The 15,088-nt window shown below is 42.3% G+C and overlaps 1 protein-coding gene across 3 annotated transcripts in view; it reads right to left on the bottom strand.

Moving 5' to 3' along the window:
* Window positions 1–203: 203 nt before the first annotated feature.
* Window positions 204–15,088, bottom strand: part of CD86 (CD86 molecule) — an 84,823-nt gene continuing 69,938 nt past the window's right edge. Inside the window, exons 5-7 of one of the 3 annotated variants that reach the window (XM_045287561.1) lie at window positions 14,737–14,883; window positions 2,458–2,503; window positions 204–543 (exon numbers count right to left, since the gene is read on the bottom strand). In XM_045287561.1, the coding sequence (XP_045143496.1) occupies window positions 441–543; window positions 2,458–2,503; window positions 14,737–14,883 (296 nt within the window). In that variant the 3' untranslated portion in view covers window positions 204–440. Of the gene's footprint in view, window positions 544–2,457; window positions 2,504–14,720; window positions 14,884–15,088 lie in introns of those variants that run through there. The other 2 variants (XM_045287563.1, XM_045287562.1) reach the window with 2 other exon arrangements.

The raw sequence follows: 15,088 nt of genomic DNA, 5'->3' as shown, positions 1-15,088 counted from the left end.
TTTCTTTGTATCTATAAATATTAATATCACAGCCTCAAAGTCATAAAATATATAACGTCCATCCAGACTGAACAGGTCGCGCTGTTCAGTCCCAGGGAGAGGAGAGGAGGTACCACCTGAAAATTCAGGGCCAGTGGAAGTCAGGATTCCAGGGACTGGGAGTGCTTCATAAAAAGCATCATTTCTAAAACTAAGACAAACAGTTAGATTTGCAACAGGAGGCAATGATCCCAAACTTTATTTCTGGACTAGGAATCACCATTCTAGTGGGTTTAGCTCACAAGTATGTGCTGAGAGGAAAAGAAACAGTTATTAGCTCTTGGCATTGAGAATGGAGCTGGCACAAAAAGAAGGCTTTCTTCTGGGCAGGTTTAGAAAGCTAACAAAGAGATTGGCTAGATACATATAGAAGAAATGGTATGACATGTATATTCTCTTTACTAAAAATGTGTAACACTTTTATCTTCTGAAGAAGGTGTCTTCAAGCTGTTAACATCAGACTGGGTTTCTTCATCAGACTTTTTCATCGTATGGTCTTCTTCTCTGGAAAAATTAAAAATAATTGATTAGGTAAGATTTCATAGCCATGCCTATTTCATAGCTATTTCTAAATGTCAGTGATATGGCAGAATATTTATCATTGCATCAGAGTTGGAACAAGAAAGTGTTGACGACAGAGGTGGGTGGGGGGCAGGAGGAAAGACTCATAGCCTATACTGTGTTCAAGATTCAATTGAACAATACTGTGTTCAATAACTTGCTTCAATAACTACTCTTGATTTTGTCTGTCCCTTCCTCTGTCTCTCCCTGCTGATTTCTTCTGAAGACTGTTCTAAACCCTTCAAGAATGGCATCTGACAGGGCAGGCAGGATCTCAGCTTACCATCCCAGACACCTGGAAATAGTCTTGGAAAGCTAGAGACACAGTGGCTGGTGTGTACCGATGAGTGTTGGGCTGTCTGGTGTCCTTGAACTACTACTTTGTTTTGGTATTCAGACTTCTGGATGAAGGTCTCACTGACCTTGTGACCACATGGCCAGAGCTTATGAGCCCAATTCCTCAGAGCGGTTGGGGATGCGGAACATCTAAGTGCATCCTGTTGTGAAAGGAATGATCACCTGAAACCTTTATGCATGCATGCATCACATATCGGTTGAGCACCGATCCTGTGTCAGGCACTGTGTTGGGTGTTGACAGAACAATCATGACTTAACTGTTATGGTCCTGTTATCAGGAGCGACCATTCTCCGGAGAAAGACACCGTAATCGGTGACGTGGATGGGCAGCGGAAAAAGAGGCAGGCCCGCAACAAGATGGACTGGCACAGTGGCTGTAACAAGGAGCTCGGCCATGAGAACACTTGCGAGGATGGCCCAGGTCCAAGTGGTGTCGGTTTTGTACATCGGTTTGTTATGCGCCAGAACCAACTCCACGGCACCTCACAACCACCGCAGCAGTTTAGGGAGTCTAACGGGCCCACATAAAACCAAACTAAAAGGACAACCCACCTGCATACGTAGATGTATCCCATGATCAGTGGTATGTACTTACAGGGATCCACATGACATTATAACAGAGGGCTATCAACTAGTTTGAGAAGAATGCTTTAGAAAGTGCTGCTGCAGCTAAGATTTGAAGAAAAAGTAGAAATGAACTGGGTGAAGAAGTGGTTGGAGAACAGTCCAAACAGAGGACCCGGCAGATGTGGACACAGAGGTGGGAGGAAGCATGCTATAAGCAACCCTTCTCTCATACATTATCCATAGCTGAAGAGACGTCCTCATTTACATGGTGAGGGGCTTCGACAAGTTCATGGGAGAATTCCATAATCTTTTCACTCCCCACTTCCCTCCAACCTTTTGAAGCCTCCTCATTGTATGTACGAGGATGTCCACTCAGCTAGGCTTGGCAGTGCTGTTGCTCTGTATAATAAGACACACTACGATGCACCATCAACAGAGCAAATGTCTTCCAGGAACCTAGAGTTCAGGTTAGGTGAACTCACCCCATCAGACCCAATTTTCAGTTGACAGTAACTGAGTTTGCTTTGTCTCTTGGACTGAAGCATCCAACATCCTGCCATCCATTTATAGGCAGGTCCTTTCCACCCCGTTCTAACTACCCTTGCGTCCCTCTTGTTTTGCATTAGTTCATGGCTACTGAGGTCTCAACATGCCTCAGGCTCAAGCCTACCCATGTTATAGAACAGCCGTTCTCAACCTGTGGGTCCAGACCCCTTTGGGGGTCAAATGACCCTTTTACAGGGGTTGCCTGATTCATAACAGTTGCAAAAATTGCAGTTAAGAAGTAGCAACAAAAATAATTTTATGGTTGGGGGGTCACCACACATGAGGAACTGTATGAGAGGGTCACAGCATTCGAAAGGTTGAGAACCTCTGTTCTAGAAGCTCTGGGGATCATAGCTCTTTGGACAACTCTGTAGGATCAGGACTCACCTTTGCTTGAACTTTGCATTCTCTTTCTTCTCCATTTTGATGGTTTCTGCAAGAGATTTTTCAACATTTCAGAAGATGGATTGTCCATAGATAGTAAGAGAAGAGAGTCTGAAGTAGTTTCGAAGCCCAAGTACTGGAGAGAAAACTTGTTGATCCCCTTACATGTGGAACAGGGTGTTCTTAAATTACACAATATTAGGGGGACAGGGAAGAAAACCCTTACATCCCAAAAGTAAATAAACGTTCTCCTAATTCCTGGGTCTTAAGTTGTCGTCCTAGCAATATGTTTTACATTTAAACTTCTATCCTGGGCTACAGTAAAAATACCATTAGGAAGGATAATAGGTTCAGTTTTAGCAGCCATTCAGGAACTGGAAAAAACCCTTCTGATTCTTTTCTGAGAGCACGATTTAGAAGGAGGGAAAGGAAATGTTGTTGCTGTCCGTGTCTAAATGGGCTGTCCAGCTGGTGTTACCAAGTACAGCACAATGCTGCTCAGGCTGGGCCAAGGGGTGTCACTGCCTTTAGGTCGACTGGAAAGGGCTACTGTCCTTCTCAGAGCCTTGTTAACCTGCTTGGCCACGCGGGAATTCAGGGCTGCCTGCCGGAAAACTCTCAACATAACCCTGATGGTTTTGTGAATCAGTTTTTGATATTGGAGGCTTCTTGAACATTTCCTATAATTGGCAGTGTGTGTGTGTGTGTGTGTGTGTACCAGTTCACAAGAGGGATGGAAAAAGTTTGTGGGAAATGGAGTTGAAAGACAATGGGATTTTTCCAGGAACTTTTTAAAGCTCCTTTGTAATTCATTGTGATATATATGTGTGCATGTAAGGTTGGGGACTGTGGGTAGTGCCAATGGTTAGCGTATTTGGCTACTGACAAAGGGTTGGAGGTCTGAGCCCACTCAGTGGCCTTGGAAGAAAGGCCTGGCAATCTACTTCCAAAATAGGCATCCCTGGAACCCTGTGGAACACAGTAGTACTCCGACACACCGGGGTCTCCATAACTGCCGTTGGCTTGCTAGTAACTTGTGTTGGCGTGTGTCGGTACGTGCATACAAAATATATCCCATTATCTTTTCATTCCATCTTTCATGAACTTTTCAAAGTTCCTTCAGTGTATATGTAGTCAGCTTTATTGAGGTATAATCACTGTACTATCAAATCCAATCATTTTCAGTACAGTGAACCCTCGCCACTTCGCGCTTCGACTTCCGTGGCTTCACTCTATCGCGGTTTTTGCGAAACAGTGCATGCTCTGTCATTACTGCCACTGATTGGCTCATACTGTACACGCTTGATGCCATAAGTAATATAATAAATAATAAATGATAATTGTAACGTCCAAAATGTTTTACTGTATTTTCCCTTTTTCGTTTAATAAATTGGGTAATATGAGTGTAATGGTGACTAAAGGGTGTTTTTTCATGTCCTCTATGCTCTAACTACGAAAATATTTGATTTACAAATAAGGAATCCTACTTCGCGGAATTTCATTTATCACGGTAGGGTTTAGAACCGATTAACCGCGATAAACGAGGGTTCACTGTATATTGGTATGCAGAAAGACAGTTGCTTTTCATTTTATATTGATCTTGTATGCAGACTTTGGTACACTAATATGGAGCTAGTAGCTTTTAATAGATTCCTCAGATTTTTTCTACAAGCACAATCATGCCATTTATAAAAATAAGCAGGTTAACATCTTCTTTTACAATGTGCCTTTTATTTCCTTTTCTAGCTCTTTTGCACCGGTTAGGTTGCTTAGTACATTTCTGAACAGAAACTCTGAGAGTAGACATTTTTGCTTATTGCTGCTCTTAATGGGAAAACATTCAGTCTTGTTTTATTAAATACAACCTTAACTATAACACTTTTGTATATGTTCTTTATCAAGTTGAGGAAGTTCTCTTAAAGTCCTAGTTTTCTGAGAGTTTTTTCTTTTCTTTTTGTAAAATTATCAGAGGGTGTTACGTACTTTTGCAAATACTTTCTCTGTAACCATGGGAATGATCTCATGGCTCTTCTGTTTTAGTCTGTTAATGTGGTGGATTTTATTGCTTAATTTTTTAATGTTGAACCTACCTTACACTTCTAGGTTAAACTCCAGTTGATCATAACGCACTATAGTTTTAAGAAATGGCTAGCTCTACGTTGTTAATTTTGGTAAGGATTTTGGCATTTATGTTCACATAGAATGCTTATAATTCTCAAATGATATCTTTTTTCTGTAGTATCAGAGCTCCCCCTAGCCACAGAACAGGCTATAAACTGACCACAGACACCATCGGGCTCAATTCACTCTTTCTTATCTCTCGGTGGACACAGTCGTCTGCCACTGATTGTCCAAGGTCTAAGTTATTTAATGTATTTTGCCTGTTTTCTTGTTGTTTATGGCAGGAAGCAGGGGAAGGATTCCCTTAACTGCTAATTTTTTTTTTAATTTTTTAAACATTTTATTAGGGGCTCATACAACTGTTATCCCAATCCATACACACATCAATTGTGTAAAGCGTATTTGTACATCATTTCTCAAAACATTTTCTCTCCATTTAAACCCCCGACATTAGGTCCTCATTTTTCCCCTCCCTCCCCGCTCCCCTCTCCCACATGAGCCCTTGATAGTTTATAAACTGCTAATTTTTTATAGGTGGAAGCAAACACTGTATTTCTTCTCTATAATGTTCAAAGAGTTTCATTGTTAGAAAACTCCTTCTTTCCGTAGTATCTCTTAAAATGATCATTTGCTGATAAGCCCTTTACTTTCACACAGATTAAGTATGATCTTTGTATCATGTGGCAGCTCTTTGGATATTGGAAGATAGCCCTCTTGTCCCCCTAAGGCTTCTTCTTAAATTAAGCAACCTCAGTTCCTTGAGCTACCATATTTCGCATTTGACCAAGCTTCCAGACACTTTATATATCTAGGTAGGCTTTATTTCTGTGTAAGTTCTTTTTAAAACTTATGTAGCCTACAGCTGTTTACAGCTTCCTAGGTGGCACCAACTATTTACATTCCACTATTGATCTAAAAGTTAGCATCTTAAGCCCACCTAACCATCCACGGGGAAAAGGCCCAATGGTCTACTCCCATTCGCTGAGAAAACTCTCTGGGGCAACTCTGCTCTGTGACACCTGGGGATGCCAGGAGTTGGAATTGATTTGATGGCAATGGGTTGGCCTTTTGGTTTTATATCTAAGTACGTTATATCAGATGTCGCTACCATTCTAGTTATTCTTTCATCCCTATAACAAACAATGGTGATTCAGTAGTCTTTCATACCTGCAGCAAAATCTTTGTCATTAAAAAAAAAGTCTATTGTAAAAGGAAAGCAGACAATAAAAACCCACATCTTGCACTTTTGTTCTCCAGATGTAGCATTCTGAAGGGCAGTTTGATGAAATCATCCACTTTCAATTTTTATGGAAAAGACACTTGCCCTTTTAGAAAGTTTGTTCAAATGAGGCAAGTTTTAAAGTTTGTTAGTTGTTGGGCACTTTTGCCCACAGATTCCAATCAGAGAAGACCCAAATGAAGAAGTAAAATTTCAGAAGAGATGCTATTTTAGTCTTTCTCCCCAGTGGGTGAACTTAGAGCATAGCTTCTGATTAGAAAAGAGAGTAATTCCAGGTTTCAAGTTCTCATGTCTTATCTTCCCTGTTTGGCAAAGCGAGACTAAAGAAGAGAATAACCGTGGCATTTCCCTTTTACTCACGCTAACAACCTAAACAGGACAAGTCTGTATGGCAGAGGTATAGAACTATACTTAGTGCATAGACAGCGAAAAGGAATTTTAATGCCAAGTTAGCTTGAGGGTTATCTTAATGGCTAAAGGGTTAATATTAGGAGGAGCTCCAATTTGGTGAAAGTCCCTACGGGTTACTAGTGAATGTGTGTCTGTGGGTGGATCATCACTGCTTCATGTCTGTGTGTTGGCAAAATCCAGTTCCTTGCAATTATGGGATGGAGAGCACTGTTTTCTTTCAACTTTTTGTCGTGAATTAGGTGAAGGACTACAAAGCAAACCGTTTTCCATTCAACAATTCATACACATTTTGTGATCCCACTTCTCCTCTGTATTTCCGATTTCTAGTCGTCCTTTCTTAACCTTTCTAAACTTTGTTGTTTGCCAAATGCTACCATTCTGACTCCTTGATTATTCCAAGGAGTGCCTCCCTCCCTGCCGCCTGAGGGGCAGCCTAGGTTCTAAAGGTTGCTCACATTCCTTGGCTCATCCTCCATCTTCAAAGGCAGACATGGTGGATTAAGGCTCTCAGGCTGCAGCTTTCTTCTCCTTCTTCTGTCTCGCTGTCCTAATCCACTCATGCAATTAGGTTGGGCCTACTGAAATAATCCAGTATAATTTTATCAACCCAAAATCCAATGCACTTAATTATATTTGCAAAGTCTCCTTTGTCATGGAAGATAACACATCCACACGTTTTGAGGATTAGGACATGGATATCTTAGGGAGAGGGCACTAATTATTCTGCTTGCCAAGTAGCTAATGCCAGAAGCATCCAGAAAGCAAGGAGAGAACTGCTGAAATTTCAGAATCCAAATTTACAATCATCTCATATTTGTAAGGAGGCTTAAAAAGTCCACGGAAAAATAGAATTACAAGATAATGGGGTTTTCTACAGACTTTTTGCAATGCAGTGGCTTATTTAATATAGCTTTTGTAGCTGTAGTCTGTTACTCCCTTCAAAACGACCTTGATTTTCTTGATGGGACTGGGTAAGAAAGTGAGGGAAATAGGTTGTTGGATTCTATGATTAATCTGTGAGTGATTGTTAACAGAGTTCATTGTCATTGCCATCCTGGTAGGTAGGCAATGAGCCACCTCAGAAAGAGGATCGGGGAAATCTCACCACTAGCAAGAGAAAAGAATAATGAGTTGAGCACATCCTTTGGACTCTGAGAGCCCTGCACATGGAACCTCCTTGATCCAGGACACAGTTTTGACACCAGAGGAGTGGAGTGGCAAAATAGCAGCAACAGCAGAAACGCAAGCCAGAGTATGAGACAAAGCAGTGGACTTCCCAGGCCACAGAGCAAGTAAAGCTACGTGCCTTGGGGCAGGATACTGCCTCATGGAGTGGGATGTCTTCAAGCATTTAATAAGGAGAGCTAGGTTTGCTGGAGGTTTCCCAGAGCTGGAGCTAGACTTTTGATGGACACAGCATGTCCTTTGGGTATTTATTGGCAGCCCTAAAAGAGCTTTGTATCCAAGCAGGACAGAGCCCAGGCCAAGAGGCTGAGTGAGGGTCAAAGAGAGACCCGCTTCTGGGCCTGGCAGAGAGGAAACTATCCTGAATGAATAACTGTATCCTGAGCATTTCTCAGGAGCCCCGATGGCATCTTGGTTACGTGTTGAGCTGCTAACCAGAATGCCAGCAGTTTGAAACCCCCAGCTGCTCCTGGGCACAAGGATGGGACTTTCTACTCTCATAAAGAGTTACAGTCTTGCCATATGATGGACCAGTGATGTGAGTAACTTTGCTAACATTCAGAATGCATTGAAAGGATTGTTGCGGATGCAGTTAGGTTAAATGTAGCACCCTATCATTTGATCTCCTTTATGATCTGTTTAAATTTGTTCTAGATTTTAATATTTTCTGCTTTCTTTTTGATAGAGGTTTTTATCTGTTTTATTTTGTTATTCTTGTTGTTTTTTTTTTGTTTTTTTTTTAATGTTTTTCTGTGTATGAAATCTAGGATAGGTAAATCTATAATAAAATCTATAATAAAAGTACAAAGGACAATGGTTCCTTGGGTGAATGACAGGGGAGGTTGGAGGAAAATAGAAAGCTAATAATAATTAGGACAGCACTGAAGAAAATTTTCTAAAACTGAATGTGATGATGATTGCACAACCCTTCTTGATGTGATTGAACTATTAAATTGCAAGCTATGTGAAATTATATGTCAATAAAACTGTTGGATAAAAATACAGTCTTTAAAACACCAGGGGCAGTTTGGCACTGTCTTTTAGTTTGCTGTGAGTCAACATCAACTCGGTGAGTTTGAATCAAGTGAGTGAGTTTGAATGTTTGATCCATGCCTGAGAATCCCATGAAATGATTGGGAGGGACCATGCAAATAGGGCGTGTGAAACTCTAATGGAGTGCAGTAGGAGTCTGGGTTATCAGTCGTGTATAAGAGGACCCTCTCACGAGCAGGAACAGAGAGAATCCCCAGGATCATTGAGCAAGAAGAATCACCAGTGGAACATGTTTGAAGTCCCTGTCTGAAGGGACTTTGTCTCGCAGAGACCACAGGCTGAGGCAAGGAGACTAGAGGACAGAGCAGAGGAGCAGGGCCAAGACTATGAAACTGCTGGGCAGAGCAGCAGGTCAGCTTCCTGGCCCATGGAGGTAGTGGCCAAGGGACTCCATGGCTGAGAGGCCGGAGATGAGAAAGACTTGGCTGCTGGCTAACGATATAAGTATTGCGGTGGGCCCAGGACTGTATCCTTAATGTTTGTTGATACTTCCTTGTGGTGACCTGCTAACTTCTGCATGAGATCTGCGTGGCCCTTGCAATGAATTATTGAACCCAACAGAAAATTAGAATGTATTGGGAGGAATGGTTGGTGTCAGAATGGAGTTAAAAGATGGAGAGTGGAGTCCTATCTGACCTATGCCTTGCCATCAGCCTTGGGAGCTAGAGGAGGTCAGCTGTAGCCCCCAAGCCATTTGCTTACTTTTGGAAGCCCCCCCATAAACAGGAAGTTTTCACTGTATACCTTCCGCCACCAAACGACATCAGGTCTCCTCTGACCAATGCACTGGCACTGAAGACTTCTGAATTAAACGATTTTTTTCCTACCAACTTTCTTTTTCATTCTTATGGGATATATATATATATATATATATATATATATATAATGACTTCTGATTGCCTTCTATCTTTTCCAACTCATAGTTCAGTTTAGCTATCTCCTATGTATACATGTAGCTCCTTTAACCTCTTTCCAGCAACTCTCATGTGTACATGCTCCAAACTCTCCCATGGAGTCAGTTCTGACTCATGGTGACCCTCCAGGACAGGGTGGAATTGCACCTGTGGGTTTCTGAGACTGTAACCCTATATGGGAGTAGAAAGCCTTCTCTTTCCCCTGTGGAGCAGTTGGTGGTTTTGAATTGCTAACCTCAATTGCTAACCTATGCATACATAACCACTATCCTATGTGTACACACACAGCCTCTTTAATCCTTTTATCTAGTCATCTAAATTTTTATGATTGCTTCTTGGAGGAAGAAACCTCCTTATTCTCTTCTTTCTTTCATATAAATGTTTTTTTGCAAGCAATTTATCCCAAAGTGAAAGCAAATTAGCAACAGTTTATTCATAAACTGTCATGGATTGAATTATGCATGCCCCTGTCAATATGTGTCAAGTTGGGTAGACCAGGCTTCCCAGTACTGTGTGATTTCTTCCATTTTGTGATTTGATAAAATCATTCTCTGTTTTGTAATGTTTTACAAACCATAAGCTCTAAATGGTAATGAGACAGGATGAGCATGGGGTGGATCTTGAGAGAGAGTCATAAAATGGCATGATTCAAGTTCTACATTGACTGAAGCACCACAGTTATTCAAGCCACGGCCTTTCCGCCAGAGCCCACACGGAGAGAAAGCCTTCCCTTGAATTTGGACCTCTGGCATCCTAACCTGTGAGAGAATAGAGTTCTATTTTTAAAGACTGGAGATTAGATAATTAAAACACAAGCAGAAGATTTCCTTTTGCACATTTGGCTTGTTCTAAATGTCGGTGAGATAGAAAGAAAGAGAAACAAAGAATTTTCTCCTTGAAAAGTCAGAGCCTGGACAAACATGGCATGTCTCTATCATTGACCTTGTGTATTTTACCTTTTGTAGCATGCCCTGTAATTGGGCAGTTTGAATGCTTCTGCCATACTCTTTATATTAATTCCTTAAGTCCTCTTTTAAAAAAACAACACAGCGGTGTGAAATGAAGGATTGCGGGTGCCATCCACCTGTTTTCTGGACGGAGCTTAAAAATCTGTCCTCTGGCGACCTTCGGTGGCTGAGGCGGCGGGTGGGGCAGTCTGGCCAGCTCTACCCTCAGGCTTGCCCCCTGACAAGGGCCAAGGGCGTATTCCCCTGCACCCTGGTGCTTCATTCGGCCACATTGCAGAATCTTACAAACGTGCGTGCACTTTGAAGCAATCTCGCCGACACCCCCTCCATTCTAGTGTTCAGGAGCTTCGTGGGGGTTGGCCAGGTGGCCTACATCTTCCGGGGACTTCATTCCCGGGAAGATAGTCGCACTTGTCGATGTGATTGATCAGATCTTTGGTTGATGGCCCTTGCACTCAGGTAAGGCGCCAGGCCGGCCCTTCCAAGGGCACACAACTCGCTGACTTCGTCCTCCAGTGCCCACACAGGCCGGGAGGAAGCAGAAGAATGTCCGAGAAGCCTGGCAGAAGGCAGCTATCAATACAAAATGGGCAGCCACAAGATGGGCCCACAAGATTAATGCCAGAGAGAAGAAAGCCAAGGTGACAGCTGTTGGTCATGTTAAGTCATGAAGGCAGAGACAATGAGGAACTGGTTAATAAGTGTGAAGTTCAGAAGCTTCCAAGGGCGGCTCTCCTGAAAGCTTCTCCTCCAAAAAGCAAGAACTGCGGAAGGAGCAGCTAAGAAGGTTCCAGCTAAGGAGGTGGAGGCTGCAAGGAAGGCTCCCGCCCTGAAAGAAGGCTCCTGCTCTAAACGAGCAAGCTGCGGGGTAGCAGGCTGAGCCTCCCAAAGCTCAGAAAAGCCAGAAAGCTCCAGCCCAGAAAACACCTGCCCTGAAGGCAGCTGGCAAGAAATTACAAAGTGTTATTATATTTATAAAAAGGTAAAAACAAACAAACAAAACCCAACGATACCCTGAAACCTAAATAAGATGGTGACCAGAGGCACTATTCATTTCATGGTTGTTTTGGTTTGGTTTACCGAAAATGAGAGGGGGAAAAGTTACCTTAATTGCTGCTGCTGTTGTTAATTTCTGACTCATAGCGAACCACAGAATGAAACCCTGCCTGGTCTGTAGCATCTTCACCGTTGTTATATTTGAGCCCATTGTTGCAGCCACAGTATCAATCCACCTTCCTAGTTTTCACTGTCCTTCTACTTGACTAAGGATGAAGTCCTTTCCCAGTGGCTGGTCTCTCCCGAGAGAAGTCCAAAGCACATGAAATACCGTTTCCCATGTCCCCTTCCAGGGAGCATTCTGGCTGTACTTTCTCCACGGCGCTTGTTTGTTCTGTTGGCAGTCCACGGTGCTGTCCACACTCCTCGCCAACAGCAGAAGGCAAATGCACGAGTTGTTGTCAGTCTTCTTTATTCAATGTCCAAACTTCATGTGCGTACGAGCCAATGGAAAATACCACGGCTTGAGCCAGGCACACCTGATTCCTCAAAGCAGTCCTTTGCTTCGCTGTTTCCTTATGCCTTGCTTTTCAGCACTTTAAAGAGATTTGCCCACGCAATGTCATTTGGTCTTTGGACTGCTTCTTGTCTTAGCAGTAATTGTGAATCCAAGAAAAATGAGCTCCCTAACACCTGTAACTTTTTTCTCCATTTATCATGATGCTACCTATTAATCCAGTTGTGGGAAATGTTGGTTTTTTACATTAAGTTGTAATCCATCTTGACTGCTACAATCCTGAATCTTCTTCAGTAAGCAAGGTTGTGTCATGTGCATATTAAAGGTTGTTAAAAAGCCTTCCTCCAATCCCGATGCTGTGTTCTTCAGATAGTTCAGCTTCTCTGATTACTTGCTCAGCAGATAGACTGAGAAGTATGATAAAAAGATGCAGCCCTGACACCCACCCTTCTTGATTTTAAACCATGGGTATTTCCTTGTTCTATTTACACAACCGCCTCTTGCTCCATGTGCAGAGTCCCCATGAACACAACCAAGTGTACTGGGATTCCCATTCTTCCCATAGTTTATGACCCACATAATTGAAGGCCTCTGCATGATCAATGAAACACAAGTCAACATATTTCTGGTGTCCCCTGCTTTCTGTCAAGACCTATCTGACAGCAGCAATGATATCCCTTGTTCCACATCTTCTGACTGCACCCTGCATTTTTGGCAGCTCCTTGTTGAAATACTGCTACAAATATTGTTGAATGATCTTCAGCAAAATTTAACTTGCATGTGGTATTGCAATATACTTTTCACATTCTGTTGGGTCACCTTTCTTTGGAATGGGTACAAAAAATGGATTCTCCAGTGGGTTTGGCAGGTAGCTATCTTCCAAATTTCTTAGCATAAATGATTGAGTGCTTCACCAGCTTATTGAAACATTTCGATTGGTATTCAACTGGTACACCACCGATTCTTTAATTACTGTTGTTGTTTTTGTTAGATGCTGTTCAGATTTTGACTCATAGTGACACCCCGGGATATTCCTGGCTGTAATCTTTTGAAGTGAATGGCTAGGGTTTTTTGTTTTTGTTTTTGTTTTTCCCATTGAGCTGCTGGATAGGTGGGTTTGAACCACCCACCTTTTTCTTAGCAGCTGAGAGCTTATCTATCCACACCACTAGGGCTTCTTGTTATTAGCACCAACCAAGCCAACTACTTTTGGAAATAATTTGAGATAAATAAAGTTTGATCCTGTCTTAGAATCGGGCCCAAAGTAGCCCAAACCACAAATGGGCAAGGGACTATTACAAAGTCAGAGACAGCTGTAGTCCCACAGTACTACATGTACAAAGGAAATTAGTAGAGAAACTCTTCAATGTTGTGTTCCATACAACGGCTGAACTATGGCAACAACCCAAGTGACCAACATTTTAGGGTTGGTTAGCCAAATTAAGATGCGTCCACATAATAGAATGTCTTGCATCCATTCAAATGATGTTGTAGAATGACATTGCAAGTTTTCTTGGTACATTAAGTACAAAAAAAGAATGTGGAAAACAGTCCGTATAATATTACATCGAGGCTCTGACGGCACAAAGGTCCATCCCTAAGATGCTAACCAAAATGTGGGTGGCTTGAATCTACACAGCAACCACGTGAGAGAAAAACCCAGTGAACTGCTCTCATGAAGCTTACAGCCTAGAAAACGCTATCAGGTGTTTCTGAGTTGAAAACTGGCCCATGACACCTAACAACAATAACAACATTACACCAATTATGGAAAATGATGTAGATCCATATAGGCATGGAAAGGCCTAGAATATATATATCTATTAGAATATGGAATATTTCTTACTAATGGAATCATGGGAGATTTTTATTTTCTGTACATTTAGTAATGAATAGCTATACTTTGTAATCAGTAAAAGTGAATATTGTTTTTTTTTAAGTCACAGGCTTACTTGCCAGGAAGTTCTTAGCTTTTTAAGGAATGGAAGGGTGAGTTTTGTGTTCGTTGAACCCTTTCACCAGTTACCCCTGTCTGAACACCAAAATCTTACACAGGTGTGGTTTCAACATGTAAAAAAGTTGGGTTTTTTTTCACTATTTTACTTCATTGGATTTTCATGGTAGCATCATAAAGTGAAGCAGATGTAACAAGTAAGACTATGTTGTGATAGTTAGGGTTTTTGCACCAACATGGCACCCTACAAGAAGATATGGGTGGAGTTTTGCCTGTCAATCAGGTTGCAGCTTGATGACCTCCTTTGAGTTGCCACTGGGATAAATGGCTCTCTCTCTGCCCTCTCCTTCCTGTTGACGGGCCATGCTGAGGCCTGCACGAGCCCTGTGATGCAGTGACCACCATTGGGTCCACGCAACTCTGCACCCACTGCCACTGGTGAAGCCACCAGTGGTCTTCCTGCATTCTGTATTATTGCATGTGGCTCTGTGAGTCTGAAGAAAGATGTACGGACTAGTGTTGGACTTACGGACTTGAGTAGGAATGGGCTGGGATGTTTTACTGATGCACGATTACTTCCTGATCTGAAGCTCTTCCTTACACATATATGAGTGTCTTAGGATTTGTTTCTCTAGTCAACCCAGCCTAGCACATATGCTACGTCTGCAACCCAATAGCACATTTGTAAACCTTGAGTTAGAGATGTTCTCTTTCTTAGAAATCCAGAACAACGGTATCTGCTTGACTCCAATCCATATGAGTTCTAAACCCCGAGGGAAATGTTTCTCTCCAGTAACCAAATGTTTGCCTGTCTGGACTCCCAATGTGCTAGCCAACGGGCACCAAGAAGACTGCTGGGGAAGAAGCTGTGAATGGCAATCTGCAGAGAGGACAAAGACGGACTCACCACGGATTACACTCACGTGAGTGGTCAGGTTTCTTCTTCTTCTTCTTCTTCCATTGTATTAGAAAGCCCACCAGACCAACAATGAGCAGTAAAAGGACAGCAGCCGTGGCAACCCAGATGATGTAATCGTTTTGACTCAGTCGTGGTTCTTTCTTCTTAGAAACTAGAAAAGACCACTCGTTTTCAATCATCCAGTAAGGTCATTTATAAGAAGGCTTATTCTTCTTATTGCCCTGCCTGCATCTTTCCAGGACTCGTGGTCCTAGAAGTCTGAAATCCACACTAGGGGGCATAGAAAGTCCTGGATTCAGGACCTCAGCAGCTAAGACCTAGCCAATGCTTTGGGTCAAATTCTTAAGCTGAATGGC

Source organism: Echinops telfairi, unplaced genomic scaffold, assembly GCF_000313985.2.
Source record: "Echinops telfairi isolate 266 unplaced genomic scaffold, ASM31398v2 ScPeMD7_17;HRSCAF=63, whole genome shotgun sequence".
NCBI lineage: Eukaryota > Metazoa > Chordata > Mammalia > Afrosoricida > Tenrecidae > Echinops > Echinops telfairi.
This window is presented reverse-complemented; position numbering and strand designations above follow the sequence as displayed.